Genomic DNA, 15132 nt, shown 5'->3' on the forward strand with positions numbered 1-15132 from the left:
AAGAGCAAAGAAGCTTAGATATATGTGTGATTGAGGTTTCTGCTTTAAAAGCACTCTTATAGAGCTCTTAGCTCATGTCTATAGATCAAGAGCTGCTCCACATTTCAGCAGCCGGTCTGATGTTATGACATGAGTGCCCGCGAAGGACATGAACCTTAGCGAGAATGAATGGAATAACCCAGTTTCAGTGCCGGCACACAATATGAGAAAGTCTTCACCCCCTTCCAGTCCCCTCAGGATAATAGCATGTTCTCTCAGATCAATAGTGGAGAGGGTGTTAAATTTAATGCCAACGGATGAAGTCTTTATGTGTGCAGCACGAACTGTGTCACATCTCCTATGCTGCAGCCATTTCATTCTAGATCCATCTATGTAAGATGAAAGCAGGAGGTTTTTAAGTGGTCATTAGCTGTGTGCTACATTCCCTCTATCACACTGCAACATCACAAGTACATACAGGTGAATGAGGTGATTTTTCTCACATTTGCGTTTTCCCTCATGTTCTACAATTACCGCTTTAGGATATTAGCTCAATTCTTGGTGACCTACATGGTGTGTAATCATCATCGCCCTTGGCAGCCTGTTCTGTTTAAAGTGAGAAGCCGGTTTGCATGTACCTGAAATACCATTAAACACATAATTGCATCAATTTTAAGTAAAGGTGGAGTTAAAAATAATCCTTTTAAGATTCGATGACCTTTTTGCCTAGCTTCGGTGTGTATCATTAATAAGGGCGAAGTCACCATCTGTTCCAGTGGCAGCAGCTATTGCTCTCCGCTATGAATAGAATCAGTATTAATCTTCCACTGCTCAGCATCGTTGATCACATGACTGTATTCGCCATCAGACAGCATTGTGGACAGTTCAAACTGATCATACTGCTTGATGAATGTGTGTTTGAAAAATGTTGTGCTGAGCATCAACTTGTGCTACAGTTTTGATCATAACAGTACATACAATATCTAAGACATTTCAGCATTTTAAGGTGTTGGGTGCTAGTTGCTTTAAAAAAGTAATTAAATACTAATTAAATTGGCACTTTACTTTTCTAATTACTTTGTCTGTAATATAAGTAATATAATTGTTCGACAACATACTTAAAAGTCAATAATATTCTCAACGCATGAGTAATAGAATTTAAACTCTTATATCTTTAAAATTGAGTCCTTTTCCAGGACCTTTACGTTTTTTTTTTTAATTAACATTTAAATTTACATTTGTTGTGTTTTGTGGCAAATGGTTTGAAGTTTCCAGAATAGCCTGTGCTGTTTAGTAGTTTTTATTGCAGTTTTTGTAAACATACCTTGAAATGTTGCGACTGACCAATCAGAATCGAGTATTCCAGACAGCCGTGTAATAATCGCAGATAACGACCACCTGGATATACATTACCACCTAGATGTAATTATCCATTACAGTCTGATTGAACATGTAATGTTTATATTTGTGATACGTTATTTTTCTGTTAGCGCGAAACTAAGGGAGCCCAAATTCAGTTACATTTTATAGACAGTTAATTTTATCGATGGCTTGACATTTTTAAATGTGAGTTTTTATTCTTTTTCTAATCAAGTATATCAAATCAGATCTTGAATGACAAGAAAACAGCTGAGTGATGGCAAAATGACTGTATTTGACTATTTGGCAGCATCTTGTGACTAAGTAGATTAGTATATGCTCCATTTAGCTGTTTTTTGTTTCTGTCAGTTTTGCTTTTAATTAAAGAATTAATAAACTATTAGGGCTCAGAACAATGTTTTGTGTCTAATTTTTATGTTTTGTGGCAAATGATTTGAAGTTTCCAGAAGGGCCTGCGCTGTTTAGTGGTTGTTATTGTGGAATAACGTACCTTGGTATGTTGCGACTGACCAATCAGAATCGACCACCTAGATCAGGCATGTCCAAGCTCAGTCCTGAAGGGCCGGTGTCCTGCAAAGTTTAGTTCCAACCCCAATCAGACACACCTGGGCTAGCTAATCAAGCACTTACTAGGCTTTCTAGAAACATCCGTGCAGGTGTGTTGAGGCAAGTTGGAGCTAAAATCTGCAGGACACCGGCCCTCCAGGACCGAGTTTGGACATCATCCATTACTGTCTGTACCACATGTAATGTTTATATTCGTGATGCTCACATAATTTTTCTGTTAGGGCAAAACTAAGGAAGCCCTAATTCAAGAAGTTACATTTTACAGACAGTTGATTTCATTGATGGCTTGACTTTTTTAAATGCGAGCTTTTATTCTAATTCTAATCAAGTACATCAAATCAGATCTTGCATGACAAGAAACCTCTGAGCAATGGCGTTGCCAAAGTGGCTGCCCTGTGAATCCTCTGCGCCAGAGGGATATGAACAACCTCGCGCACCGCACAAAGCCGAAGCAGAGATAAATGCCGAATTATATCACTGCTTTTTTCTTCCTGCGGCTAGACAGATGAACATTGATGGCTCGTCTTTGTGGAAAACTGTAATTTCTTCAACTAATGTTTAATTTGCTCGCCGTCTAATGGATCTTGTCATTTAGGGGAAGCTATAAGCTAATGAGTGCCGCCATTAGTGTATATTATACAGCTCCGCATTATCAGTCTCGTCTTCCACTGTCTGTTCGGAGTTCAGCACGCTTCGGAATAAGACATAAAGTAAGTCAAAGAGAACATTTGAACATAACAATGCTTGTTCTTTTCTCTGATCCATTATGTCGTACTTTATAACACGGCTGTCTGGAATACTTAATCCTGATTTGTCAATCATGACATTTGTAGGTAGGGCTGCACGATATTGGAAATATCTGATATTGCGATATTTAATTTTACTGCAATATATATATATATATATATATATATATATATATATATATATATATATATATATATATATATATATATATATTTATATTTATATATATATTTATATTTATATATATATATATATTGCTATAATAATATAATTTCACCAGATGATTTGAATAGCTTTATTTGGAAAGATTTTATTAATTTAGATCTACTGGGATAATGCGCATCTGCATAAAATATAATAAATTACAATATAAATCCGACAGAGCAAAAATAAAAGTTAAATAAATCGTCCAAAAGTACAACAGTTGAACAATCAATCAAATGTAAAATAGCATGGTCATCATTGTATAGTAATCTTTATAAATAACATTTAATTATATCTTTATCTTTTAATCTTTAATACATAATGTAATCCAGTGATGTGACTGTTGCAGATACACACATTGCGATAATGATGCACAAACGATATATTGTTCAGCCCTATTCCAAGATATTTTATTCTCTTAACAACCAATTAAACTGACACAGGCTCATCTACGAATCATCTTGATCATGTTTATCATGTCGCTGTTACTGACCATTTAACGCCGTCTTGTGTCTGAATAATACATAGGTTAGTGTATGCTCCATTCAGCCGTTCTTGTTTCTGTCAGCTTTGCCTTTAATGAAGGAATTGATAAACTATTAGGGCTCAGAACAATGTTTTGTGTTTTCCGCAAATGATTTAAAGTTCCCAGAAGAGCCTGCGCTGTTTAGTGGTTGTTATTTCAAAAATAATACCTTGGAATGTTGCGGCTGACCAATCAGAATCGAGTATTCCAGACAGCCATGTAATAATCTGCTATAACAATAATATGTTAATTTAACTCTAAAACTAAAGAGGCAGTCATTTCGACCATTTTTAAAATGTGTAACTATAAAACCAATGTAACCATAGTACACTGACTTTTCCTAAATAAATATGTATTTCATTATAATCAGGGATTTTTATATATAAATACAGATTTCTGTATATTCTGAGCTCAATGGGGCTGCATTGTCACGACCACATTTACTCTGTAAAACTAAAACAGAAAAGAATTTCTTTTTTTCAGTGTTTTTTAACAGTTTTTTTTTTTACTTTAACCCATTAAAAAGAAACTGTGAATAACAGTGTCATAATAAATACAATTATTATTAAAAATGAAATAGTTTTGTTTGTTGCATATAGTTAACTATTTATATGATGTGGGTAAATGGTGTGTTTTAATTGAGGGGGTGGGGCTGGGCTCGTATTTCTTATTTTTTTGTCCTCGGCTGATCACATGCCTGATTATAATGTTATTTTATTAAGCTCATAAATGAGTATGAGTATTTTTACCTTGAATGGTCATAACTTGACTGCATTCATTTCAACATCCGCTACCTTTCCCAGTGTCTTTAAATATGAGTGCATCTGTTGCCTAACCACTTTCTGCTAACAAAAACATTACTTTCTTATAGCAAAAATATATCTTGACTTCGAATATTCCTTTGAAAATATCAAAAACATTTACACTACTGTGAGTTATTTTTTTTCTGATCTTATTACTGTGTAATGACTTGGTAAAATATGATGACAGATATTCAAAGCACAGTTCCGAAATCTCAATAGAAGTTTGTAAATAGATCTCAATTTCTAATGTAAATATAACGCAATATATTTATATGAATTTTATGTCTTATCGATATGGTCAGAATGACATCAGATGTCCATTGTAGTAGTTCTAGAATTATGGTAGCTCCAGTGTTAACTACTAAATGGAAATAGTCTTGCTCAGAATTTGATCTGTATTAGAAGACATAATATTTGACATTTTTTGTCAAATTTGACAAGTTTCTGATTTTTACCCTAAAAAATGAAACAAATGACAATGCAAGTGTGTAATACTATAACATTAGTGTTGAAATATTGAGAAAACTTGACAAAAAATTTGTACAGAAACAATTAGTAAACAAACATTAAGTAATACATTTATTACGGTATTTGTTCATCTTTGTTAATGTGAGGTGATGTTATTTAAATGTAAAAACGTTAGTTCATATAGTTCATGGGAACTCACTGTGCATTAACTAATGATAACAAGCACATCATTGGGTTTTAATAATGCATTCGTTTATGTTGGAACAATGATTAAATAATTGCTTCACAAGATTATTCCTCCTTAATGTCAGTGAACATTAACTAATGGACCATCATTTTAAAGTGTTACTATTTGATCTTTCTTTGTGTTCATATTGAAATCTGAGATTTTTTTTTAAATTGTAGACTTTGGTTTCTTGCCAGTTTGACACATTTGACACATATTTGTTTTAGTCAATATTTGCCTTTCATTTGGTTTCATTGCTCTCCTTTGTTAGCTTAGAATAAAATATAGTTTATATATCTGTCATTTGAGGTGTGAAATGCATAATCTTTAGTTATCTTTTTGACATGATTGCATATTTTCTAACGTGAATGGGGATTATTATTATTTTCTCTGATGCTGATTGTTTCAGTCTGGATCAACAATTGTGGTGTTGCTGTACACGTTAGATATTTTATTATCTACTCATGTTATTATCAACCACAGTCAACAAATCACATTAGAATGACACCGTTCATCAATCATACATATAATGTTTGATTTATATGCAGTCCTTTCACAGAATATGTCTGTTGGCAGATGCAAATGAAACACAGTTTGTTTCATTCAAAGTGCCACTGTTGGCCACAAAAGGCAAATAATCTTGACACATTTTTAGAGGTGCTTCTTTGTGTCTCGGGTTTCATTCCTTAAGTAGAAAAGATGAGTCAGACGTCCTTAAATTGAACCACAGAAGCCTCGGCATGACATATTTCACATATCTTGGACCTCTAGATGTATGTTAGTCATTAAAAATGGCTGGCTGTGTTGGTGTTCTTTGGATCAGCTTGAATTTGAAAACCGAAAAACTTAAAGATGGAGTCAAAACCAAAAAAATTAATAGATAATTTATTCTGCTACATTCAAACAAACTAAATGTATCGCATCCATAGCCCCTTTCACACAGTGATACCGGAAAATATCTGGAAAATTTCCTGAACCACTTTACAAGTAAATTCAAAAAGCGCTGTTCCGGAAAAGACCATTAACACATCCATTCCAAAATACTGGCAAATTCTGACATCATTAACCAGAAATGGCCTCTAAACAGCTGCGCTTGTATTTGTAAACATAGTAGGGGTCGAGCTTTTGTTGATGGTTTCATTTTTGTTTAAAGCTTTAGCATTCATGTAGCTGCTTTTGTCCCAGAGATATCCAAAGGCAGAAGCTCAAACCGCAGCTAAATGTTTACACATTTGTCTACATTACAAATTCGATGGATGGATAAGTATTGTGAACATTAGATGTAAACCTAAAGAGGAACACTTTTGCATGTTGAGATGTACATTTGTATATGTGCTAGTGCCCACCGGAGCACTCCTTAATGTGCAAGAGTGCCACGCAGCTGAACGCAGGGCTTGCAGGTAAACTCACAGCAGTTTATTATAAGCATTTTATCGATCATTTTTTCCTCAGTTGGCATTTATAATGAACTTAGAAACGTTATCTGGCTAACAGGCAGTAGCTAAATGTGTCTGGAAACGTATTCAAAGGCTTTTATTTTCATAAGCAGTGCGGATGCGTCTGAGTGATTGGTTGGAGTTGACGTCTTATGTTAGCACGTTCCAAACCTGAATGCGCTCTTTCCAGCAATTTTCATCTGCATTCACACAGAGCAGCATTTCGGGTATATTACTGGTAATGTTACAACTTCTCTTTTATGAATTTATCAGTATTTTAAAAAAGGGCCTGTTCACACATGATCCCTTTCTGGAAAATTGCCAGTTATTTTCCAGAAAAATCTGTATGTGTGAAAGGGGCTCATATCTGTTTGTTAATAAACCATGTGGAAAATCATTCCCTAAGTATTATATTTCAGATTCACAAAGACAGCACCCTCTAGTGGATTTGTCATTGAAACGTAAAACAAAACAAAACCCGGAGCATCGTATTTTACATTTTGCAAAAATGTAGGCCAACCCACGTATTTCCAATGAGCCTGCGTTGAGAATTTTTGTCTAAATTTAAGGTGAACTATTCTTGTTAGAAAGAAAAAGTTGAAAGCAAGCCTCCTGCAATTAAGCTTTTCATAATTATTGCCCACACTGTAAAAAAATGCAGGGTTCCACACAATTCGTTCATGCTGTCTCAACACAAATCGATTAAGTTAACTTAATCATTTTTTTTTTTTGAGAACACCATTCTCAATAACTATAAAAAAAGTTTGGTTTGTAGTTTGGGAATGAAGCGCTATAGTTTTATTAAAATGTGGCTGCTGAGCTCACGGCTTGGAAGGAATGCCAATAAGCTTAGGGTGTAAGTTTGTCATTTCCAATGGAGGCGCGCGACTTGCACGATGCGCACATGTTTCCAGGTACACTTAGTTAAAAAGCGATTCATGTAAATAGAAATAACCAATCTGCTTCTCACTTTGTATGGAATATTCACATTTCAGTAATAAGGACAGACTAAATACCTCAGACAAACACAGCACATCCAAACACTGCAGCTGTTTTTATTTATCTTCATTACCTTGTACCAGAGCTGCAGCAATGGTTTGTCCGTTTGTCATCTTCTGAAAAAACGGTTAGTAGTCGCCTATACAAGAGATGCCTCTGAAAATGCCACTAGCCACTAGCACCCCGTCTGAAAGAGTTTTTAGCATATGGGTAATGTAGTCATTCAACTTCACTATTTGTAATGTTGCAGTGTGTATTTGAATAAGGATGGTCAGTTCCTTTACTTGAAAGCTCAGATTTGATTATCATAATTTGGTTTGTTTACAGAGTTTGAGGTTTACTGTATCATTATTATTGACACCGTAGAGATGTTGATCTACCTTTACCATTGCACACACTTTGAAACATTGATCAGGTTTAAAAGTCTCTTTAACACATATGTTTATTTTATTATAAAGAGATGAAATATTTTGTTTAAATATTTTTGTTTGTGACTATGAAAACTATTTGTCTTAGTAATGTTGGTTAATTAAAATAAAGTGGTTAAATTGAAAAAATCCTAATATTCCTAAATGTATTGTTAAAAAAATATTCAATAATTATTGATATTGAATGATATGAAACATCATATCGTGATAATTTGCAATATCGCCCAGCCCTAGATTGAACATAAAATAATTAACTTGTCTCCAAAAAACCTTCAGAATTGTGTTGGTTCAAGTAGTTTGAACAAGAAGAGCCATTTTTTGAGTGCACTTTAGCCCGTTCCAGACATTCCTTCACTGTGATTACAGTTTTGTCATATTTCTCTGTGTTTATTCCACTGTTTTGTTGATTTCCTTTCATGGAAGCCCTTTTTGTTTGTTTGTTTTTCTTTCTTTTTTATGTGTTCCCTCTGTTTTCCTTGGTTTTGCTCTCCGTCCCTTCTTCCCTGGATCTGCGTGTAAATGTCTGCTCTCCACCCTGTCTTTCTGCTTTTACTCACCTGCTCCACTCACGTCACCCTACTGTCTGCACTGTAAGATGTAACCCTCCCCTTACCCCGTCCCACCTCACTGACCCGTGCTACTACTGACCGTCTAATGCCAGGCTCCAGAGGCGGTGCTGGCCCCACACCCTCCGCCCCCCGTGATGTGGTGGCGTCCCTGGTGTCCACCCGCTTCCTCAAGCTGACCTGGCGCCTTCCTGCTGAACCACATGGAGACGATGTCACCTACTCGGTCTACTACAGCCTGGAGGGCACTAACAGGCAGGGGCACCTACGTCACATTTATACCATTCCATTCTAAAGTTTCCACGAAAAATATTAGGCAGCAAGATTGTTTCAAAATTATTTATAATAATAATAATAATAATAATAATAACAATAATAATAATGTTTCCAAATCAGTAAGTTAAAATCATTTTTGAAGGATCATGTGACACTCAATATTGGATTAATGATGGTGAATATTCAGCTTTAAATCATAGGAATTATTAACTTTTGAATTATGTTAAATATTTTAGATGTTAAATATGTTAGATATTTTGAATTGTAATTATGTTTTCTGTATGACTTGTTTTACTGTATTTTTTATGTCAAATAATTGCAGCCTTGGTGAGTGTGTGTGTATATATATGAAGAGTTCAGATGCAAAACCCTCTAAATCCATCAGACCTTTTTTCTTGTAAATGAGCATTTTCTATCAGGCTCCTATAATTAGGGTCAGAAGTTTCATTTTATAGATAATGATAAGGTCATTAGTAGCGCCAGACGGAATCTGCGGATGCATTTTGCTATTTCTGTGGAGAATTTTGGTAAAAATCTGCAGATTTCTGCTGAAATATTTTGGGAGTATCATAACAAAAACCTTAATATGTAAAATAAAAAATTATATCTTTTAAATACTTATTTAATGTTATTTAATAAAATGCAAATCCAATTATATTCACTTTATTTGGTAAACAAAGCAAGTCTCTTATAATATATCTACTAAAAGATTACTTATTACTATTAGATTACTATTAGATTAGTTTTACTATTAGATTACTAAAAATATTACTTTACAAACTGCATTGTACATAAATCAGATAAACATTTTCATATTATTAGATTTAAAAATGAATAAATATAGATTTACGCACATTTACTCAAGTAAACAAACAGAATGGGCTAAAAATCTGCGGAAATTTGCGAAAAATCTGCGGAATTCTGCGCGCGCAGATTCCATGTGGGCCTAGTCATTAGCTAGTAAACAAAATAACTTTTTTTTCAAAAATGTCACTTTAGACAATTCTTTGTTTTTTTTATCAAGGTAAATTTTCTTTTGCGTCAATACCAGCTAAATCCACTTGAGCTTTTTTTGCAAAAACCTCTAAATCCACCTATTGGGTGAAGACAGTGTAATCACTAAAGATGCAATTAGAATTTATTTTACCAAGCATAAAACAATTACACAAACCACCTAAAATAAAAAAAAAAAACATAAATCTGTCAAATAAGTGGCGGTTCATTCCGCTTTGATAAACCAGAGAAAAAGCAAAAGGAAAATAAATGAATTGAATCTGTCAAGTAAGTGCAATAATCATTAACATTAAAACTGACATCAATTAAATCTTAACAATCTGTTGTCATTTCTGATATTTGGCATTTAGATTTAATTTAAGTAGAGCAATGTAAACATTGTAAACTAGGCTTGGTAGATTCAAAAAATGTTGTGAAACATCAATATCTGTGCATTGTCCATTGATATAAAAAGCTTATCAGACGTAAAGGTAATTTGAAGTATTAGAAATGTATAGTTTTATACATTATATTTATATTTTAAAAAATAGCTTACATTAGCAAATAAAACACAAGGTGGGCCTACTGGGTTAAACGGGGATGTCTCTCAGACAATTTTAGAAGCTGTCATTCATTCATTCGTTCATTGCTTATATTACATCCACGTGGGATAAAAGAACAGCTTCTTAACTTCGTCTTTCGTGAAGAACAGTTGCCGTTTAATGTATAGTAATTCGGACTCATTCAAAGTAGCATCACTGCGCAAAAAAGCATTATGAATGAAGGCTACACTTCCGACTGTACTGTGTGTTTTCTTTTTCTTATAATGCGCAGAATTTTGAGGTAAGGGACGTTTTCATTTGCCATTCACTGACAGTCGGACAGGCTCATCCAGTTCATCAAACTCCATCTTTTAAAATCGAAATCGCAAGCAGTCTCCTCATAAAAACTGGCGTATCAGTGCGCTGCTACATTGAAAACATATGATTCGATTCACGCCTGCTAATTGGTTCTCGGGATATAACGGCTTATGCTGTCAAAGGCAAGTGGCATTCAGCAGCTTTTGCCAACAAACTGTTGTTTCTGAACACGCTGACGCTGGGATTTGGATGATTAGAAGCAAATCTATTTGTTTATGGTGTACTACGTGCCTAAAGCATTCACTCAATGTCATTATCTCATTTTTGCGGAAGTGGCGTTTAGCGGCTTTTGCATCTGAACTCTTCAAATGTATGTATATGCATATAACACCAAAATGTACAGTATATCTATATAACACCAATTAATGTTTCCAGGCTATTATAAATTATATTTAATCTTTATTGATTATTATTTATCATGGTAGTATATCTTGTACTGACTTTAAATGAAGCTTATGTGAATGAATCACTTTTCAATAACACTATTTAAAGAATTAGCTAATTGACTCATTTATTTTGAAACACTGCATAACAGTAATAAGAATTTAATAATCACTATTAAGGAAAAATATGATATTTTCGATTTTTATTTTGATAAATGTTTTTGATATTATGATGAAAAGAGTGCTCAGCATATACACAGTAGGTACACCCCTCACAAATCTGTCTTTTAAATACATATGTTTAATAGGAAGCTTTACAATATTATATTTGTGCATATACATTAGATTAGTCAGTACTGAAGTCAAATCTGGAGCTTATCTAACAAAAAAACTTGCGATAACGGTCCAAAAACTAGTTCACCAAAATGTATATGTTATAGAAAAATATTAAATACAAATAAATAATAAAAAAAACAGGAAAAATCTAAAGAAAAAAAATAGTATGTTATAATTAATTTTTACAATATTTTGCTTGAATTTAATTGTATTATCTTTCAATTTCTAAATATGTTTGATGACAAATATGATTTTAATAAATAAATCTGTTTAATAAATCTGTTTTGTTTAAATTCACCAAAATGCGTTGTCCATATTCCCTGGGAAATGGATACAAATATTCATTTTTAAAATAGGGTGTGCTCAGTTATGCTGAGCAATGTATATAATACTTAACATATTATGATAAAGCACATTTTGTGCCTTATTTGTCATTTAAATATATTTACAGCTTATGTTAAGGCTTAATTTGCATTCAAGTAATTAAATATAATATTATATTTAAAAAATAAAACATAACCATAAATTTGAATAATTAATACATAATAAATGCAATTTTACATAACTATGTGATGAATTCTTTTTGGGAAATTCTTCTTCCAAGAAGCCTTTTTTATTGTACCTAATGATTCTATGCACACGCTGCTCTTATTAATATTTATAATGCCATTCTGTATGATATTAATAACCCTATTCGCTATGAATCGTTATTGACTCGAGGAAAAATCAAGGATTCAGCAGTGATCTCCTGTTTCAGTCTCATATCATGTTTGTTGCGCTCATCCTGTACAGGGAGAGGATCGTAAACACCAGTCGTCCAGGAGAAATGCAAGTCACCATTCAGAACCTCATGCCAGACACCAAGTATGCCTTCCGTGTGGTGGCGCACAACAAAAACGGCCCTGGAGAGAGTTCAGCCCCTCTGAGGGTCGAAACCCAGCCTGAAGGTAAGACTTCTTGCAAAAGCTACATATTGTACCCTTTTATTTGATTGACTGATGAATAAAAAGTTGAGAAATGGCTCAAATATTAGCGCATGATGTGGAAATACTAACATTGTGAGTTTGAAGGCAAGAACTGATCACATGTGTACAGTATGTTCATTCCAAAATATGACGCTTTGGATAAAAGCAAAAATGTAAACATTTATAAATAAACATTTATCATTTAAAACTGTATGGTAAATCTAAAGGGAATTGCCATGTGTAAAATCCAAGAAACTTTATTTGTATCCACTTTTATAAGGTCAAGAATTATATAGTATTTAATTATATAGTTCAATTCAATTCATGTTTATTTTTATAGCGCTTTTACAATGTGGATTGTTTCAAAGCAGCTTAACATAGAAGTTCTAGTAAAGTCCAGATTTTAGAGTTGAAGTTCAGCTTAGTTCAGTTCAGTGTGGTTTAAATTTCACTGCTGAAAGTCCAAACACTGAAGAACGAATCCATCGATGCGCAGTTCTACAAGTCACGATCCGAGCAAGCCAGTGGCAAGGAAAAAAAATTACGGTGACTCGTTTGTCACTGTGGTCTTTCAGGAATCTCCATTGAAATTCTCCAAGTCTCATGCACTCCATTCCTCCATGAACGCCACAGCATCAGCTCAGGTCAGCTATAGTACAGTGCCTAGAGAAAATCATTATACCACTTTGAAATAATTTCTTTATTTATTATGCTGATTTTCTATAGGCACTGTAATTCTACTACTTAGCTCTTCCACTTACGCCTACCCCTTTTTTTGACTGTTCATGTGAATGGGGTGGGGGTGTCCAAATTCTCTTTAGCTTGTTGTAGGGTAGAGTACTGAAACTCAGTACTTTATCGGTTTCAGTACTACATTATAAAAGACCGAAGTAGTGATAAGCTCTGATGTTAATCTTTCTGCTATCGGCACTGGAGAGTTACTGCTGAATAAACATTACTTACAGTAGCATAACTTAACTGACCAACCTTTTCTAATTTGCGATATTTGATATTCGTCTGCAGAGTTGGCAATCTTGTGTTTCCAGCGAGCGCATCAAGTAATAAAAGCCTTCACAGTTCTCGCGCAAAGTGCATACACATAGCTTGTGACACAGACTCGCCAGTGAACCAAACGGGTTTTATTTCCCAAGTGGACAGCGACAATGCACGTTGCAACAAACGCAGTTGTTTCACGCAAAATGCAAACGCAAGCAATCTGGCTAAGTGAAAGTATCTTTCAATAGTGCGTTAACTGCAATAAAAAGTAATGAAAAGTTTTTCACTGCCTAGCTACTAACGGAAATGTTACATCATCTACATTGTTATGCCAGCAGTCAATCACCCAAATTAGTCAAATATTAATAGTCAAGTAAACACACACATTCCGTTACAATAAAAACTGTATTTTTTTTTCTGCAGTAGCCTAAATAAATCTTAAACATTAAAAATACTTTTACATCAGCTGTATTTACAAATATAACATATGAATAGCCTAATAATAAACTATGCTTATTAAGAAATTATAAAAACTGCTTATTTTTACATTGCATGATGCTCCAAAAGTATTAAAAGCACAGTTAACTCCTAAAACACCATTAACTCATTTATGTGAATGAGTTAATGAAAAATCATAAACATTATCTCATTCTACTGCATTTTGCATCTCAAAAAGGATATTTTCAACTGCAGGGAGCACAATAAACCAAGAAAGATCCCGACTTCTGCCTGAAAAGGCAAGAATGTTGATTTTTATCCAGAAGTCAGTTTCCTTCAAACTATTGTACATTCTTTTACAGAAATTTTTTTAAAATTTGTTTTACAATTATTGGTTTAGTTTTATTTTATATTAAAAACATAATAATAAAACAAAGTGTTGTTAATTCTGGTCAATTTGTTTTTTTCTTTCATAAACAAACAGTACAAAATGTACCGATAAGAGAACCATTAAAGTAGCGAACCGATAAGTGATATAGATAAAAGTAGTAATATCGTTAAAACCTTAACGATACCCATCCCCAGCTTGGAGCCATATGGGTAAGAGGTATGTGCTATATAGCCCTTCAAATGAAGATTTTTCTGGACCACACTACAAACAATGAGATATGAGAGATTTCCCTGAATGCATACAGCTCTGGATTAAGCTGCGTCCACACTACGAGCGACTCTCAGCAGCAAAGCAACAAGTGACTGTTCATTTCAGCAACTTCTGGCAACCTCCGTCTATGTGAGCAACAGCGACCGTTGACGACAAGGTGGGCATGTCGAATGACGCAGCAAAGTTGAGAATCCTTCAACTTTATGAAAATGAAGAGCGACTTTCTTAATTGACAGGCAATAGGAGCACCAATAGAACTCACGTGATCCTCTCTCAGCTCCTGCTGAGGCTGGTTGTATTCTCCGTGCTGTAGATCAACACAGACCTGCATTTACAGCAGATAAATAGCCGCAATGACAGAGAACACTTTTTTTCTTGATCGTCTTTTCAATAAGTATTTTATTTGCTGATTTATTTAGGGGTTCAGGCATATGACAGGCCTGTTCATTCTGATCACTTTGGCACAAAATTCACTGCTGTCACTCAAACTGTCCATTAATTATTCACCATTATTTAAAAATGCTTTTGGGAACTTGTCCAGTGTTGTACAAATGTCTGGACTGTCTAAATCAATAATTATGAAACATTTTTGAATTTTTCTCTTTAGATAAATATAACAAGCACATTTATATGTGATTTATATGTGACAATATGTATATGCATCTGCAAATGGTTTAAAAATTACTAAATTTAGCCACAAAATGACAGCACAAGATCACATAATGTTGGTTCAGAGTTGCTAAAATTCCATTTAAGATCATTCTAATTCACATCTTGGTATGGTATAAACACTGTTATAGCATTTAAAAACAAATTTAGTCTAATATTAAAACTT

At 33.9% G+C, this 15132-nt stretch overlaps 1 protein-coding gene across 7 annotated transcripts in view; it reads left to right on the plus strand.

The window, feature by feature from the left end:
• Nucleotides 1–15132, plus strand: part of neo1a (neogenin 1a) — a 304905-nt gene that overhangs the window by 230261 nt on the left and 59512 nt on the right. For 5 of the 7 annotated variants that reach the window (XM_056462293.1, XM_056462295.1, XM_056462296.1 and 2 more), the window contains exons 8-9: nt 8359–8584; nt 12030–12184. In XM_056462293.1, coding sequence (XP_056318268.1) covers nt 8359–8584; nt 12030–12184 — 381 coding nt within the window. The remainder of the gene's footprint in view (nt 1–8358; nt 8585–12029; nt 12185–15132) is intronic. The other 2 variants (XM_056462297.1, XM_056462300.1) reach the window with 1 other exon arrangement.

This window comes from Danio aesculapii, chromosome 7, assembly GCF_903798145.1.
Source record: "Danio aesculapii chromosome 7, fDanAes4.1, whole genome shotgun sequence".
Lineage (NCBI taxonomy): Eukaryota > Metazoa > Chordata > Actinopteri > Cypriniformes > Danionidae > Danio > Danio aesculapii.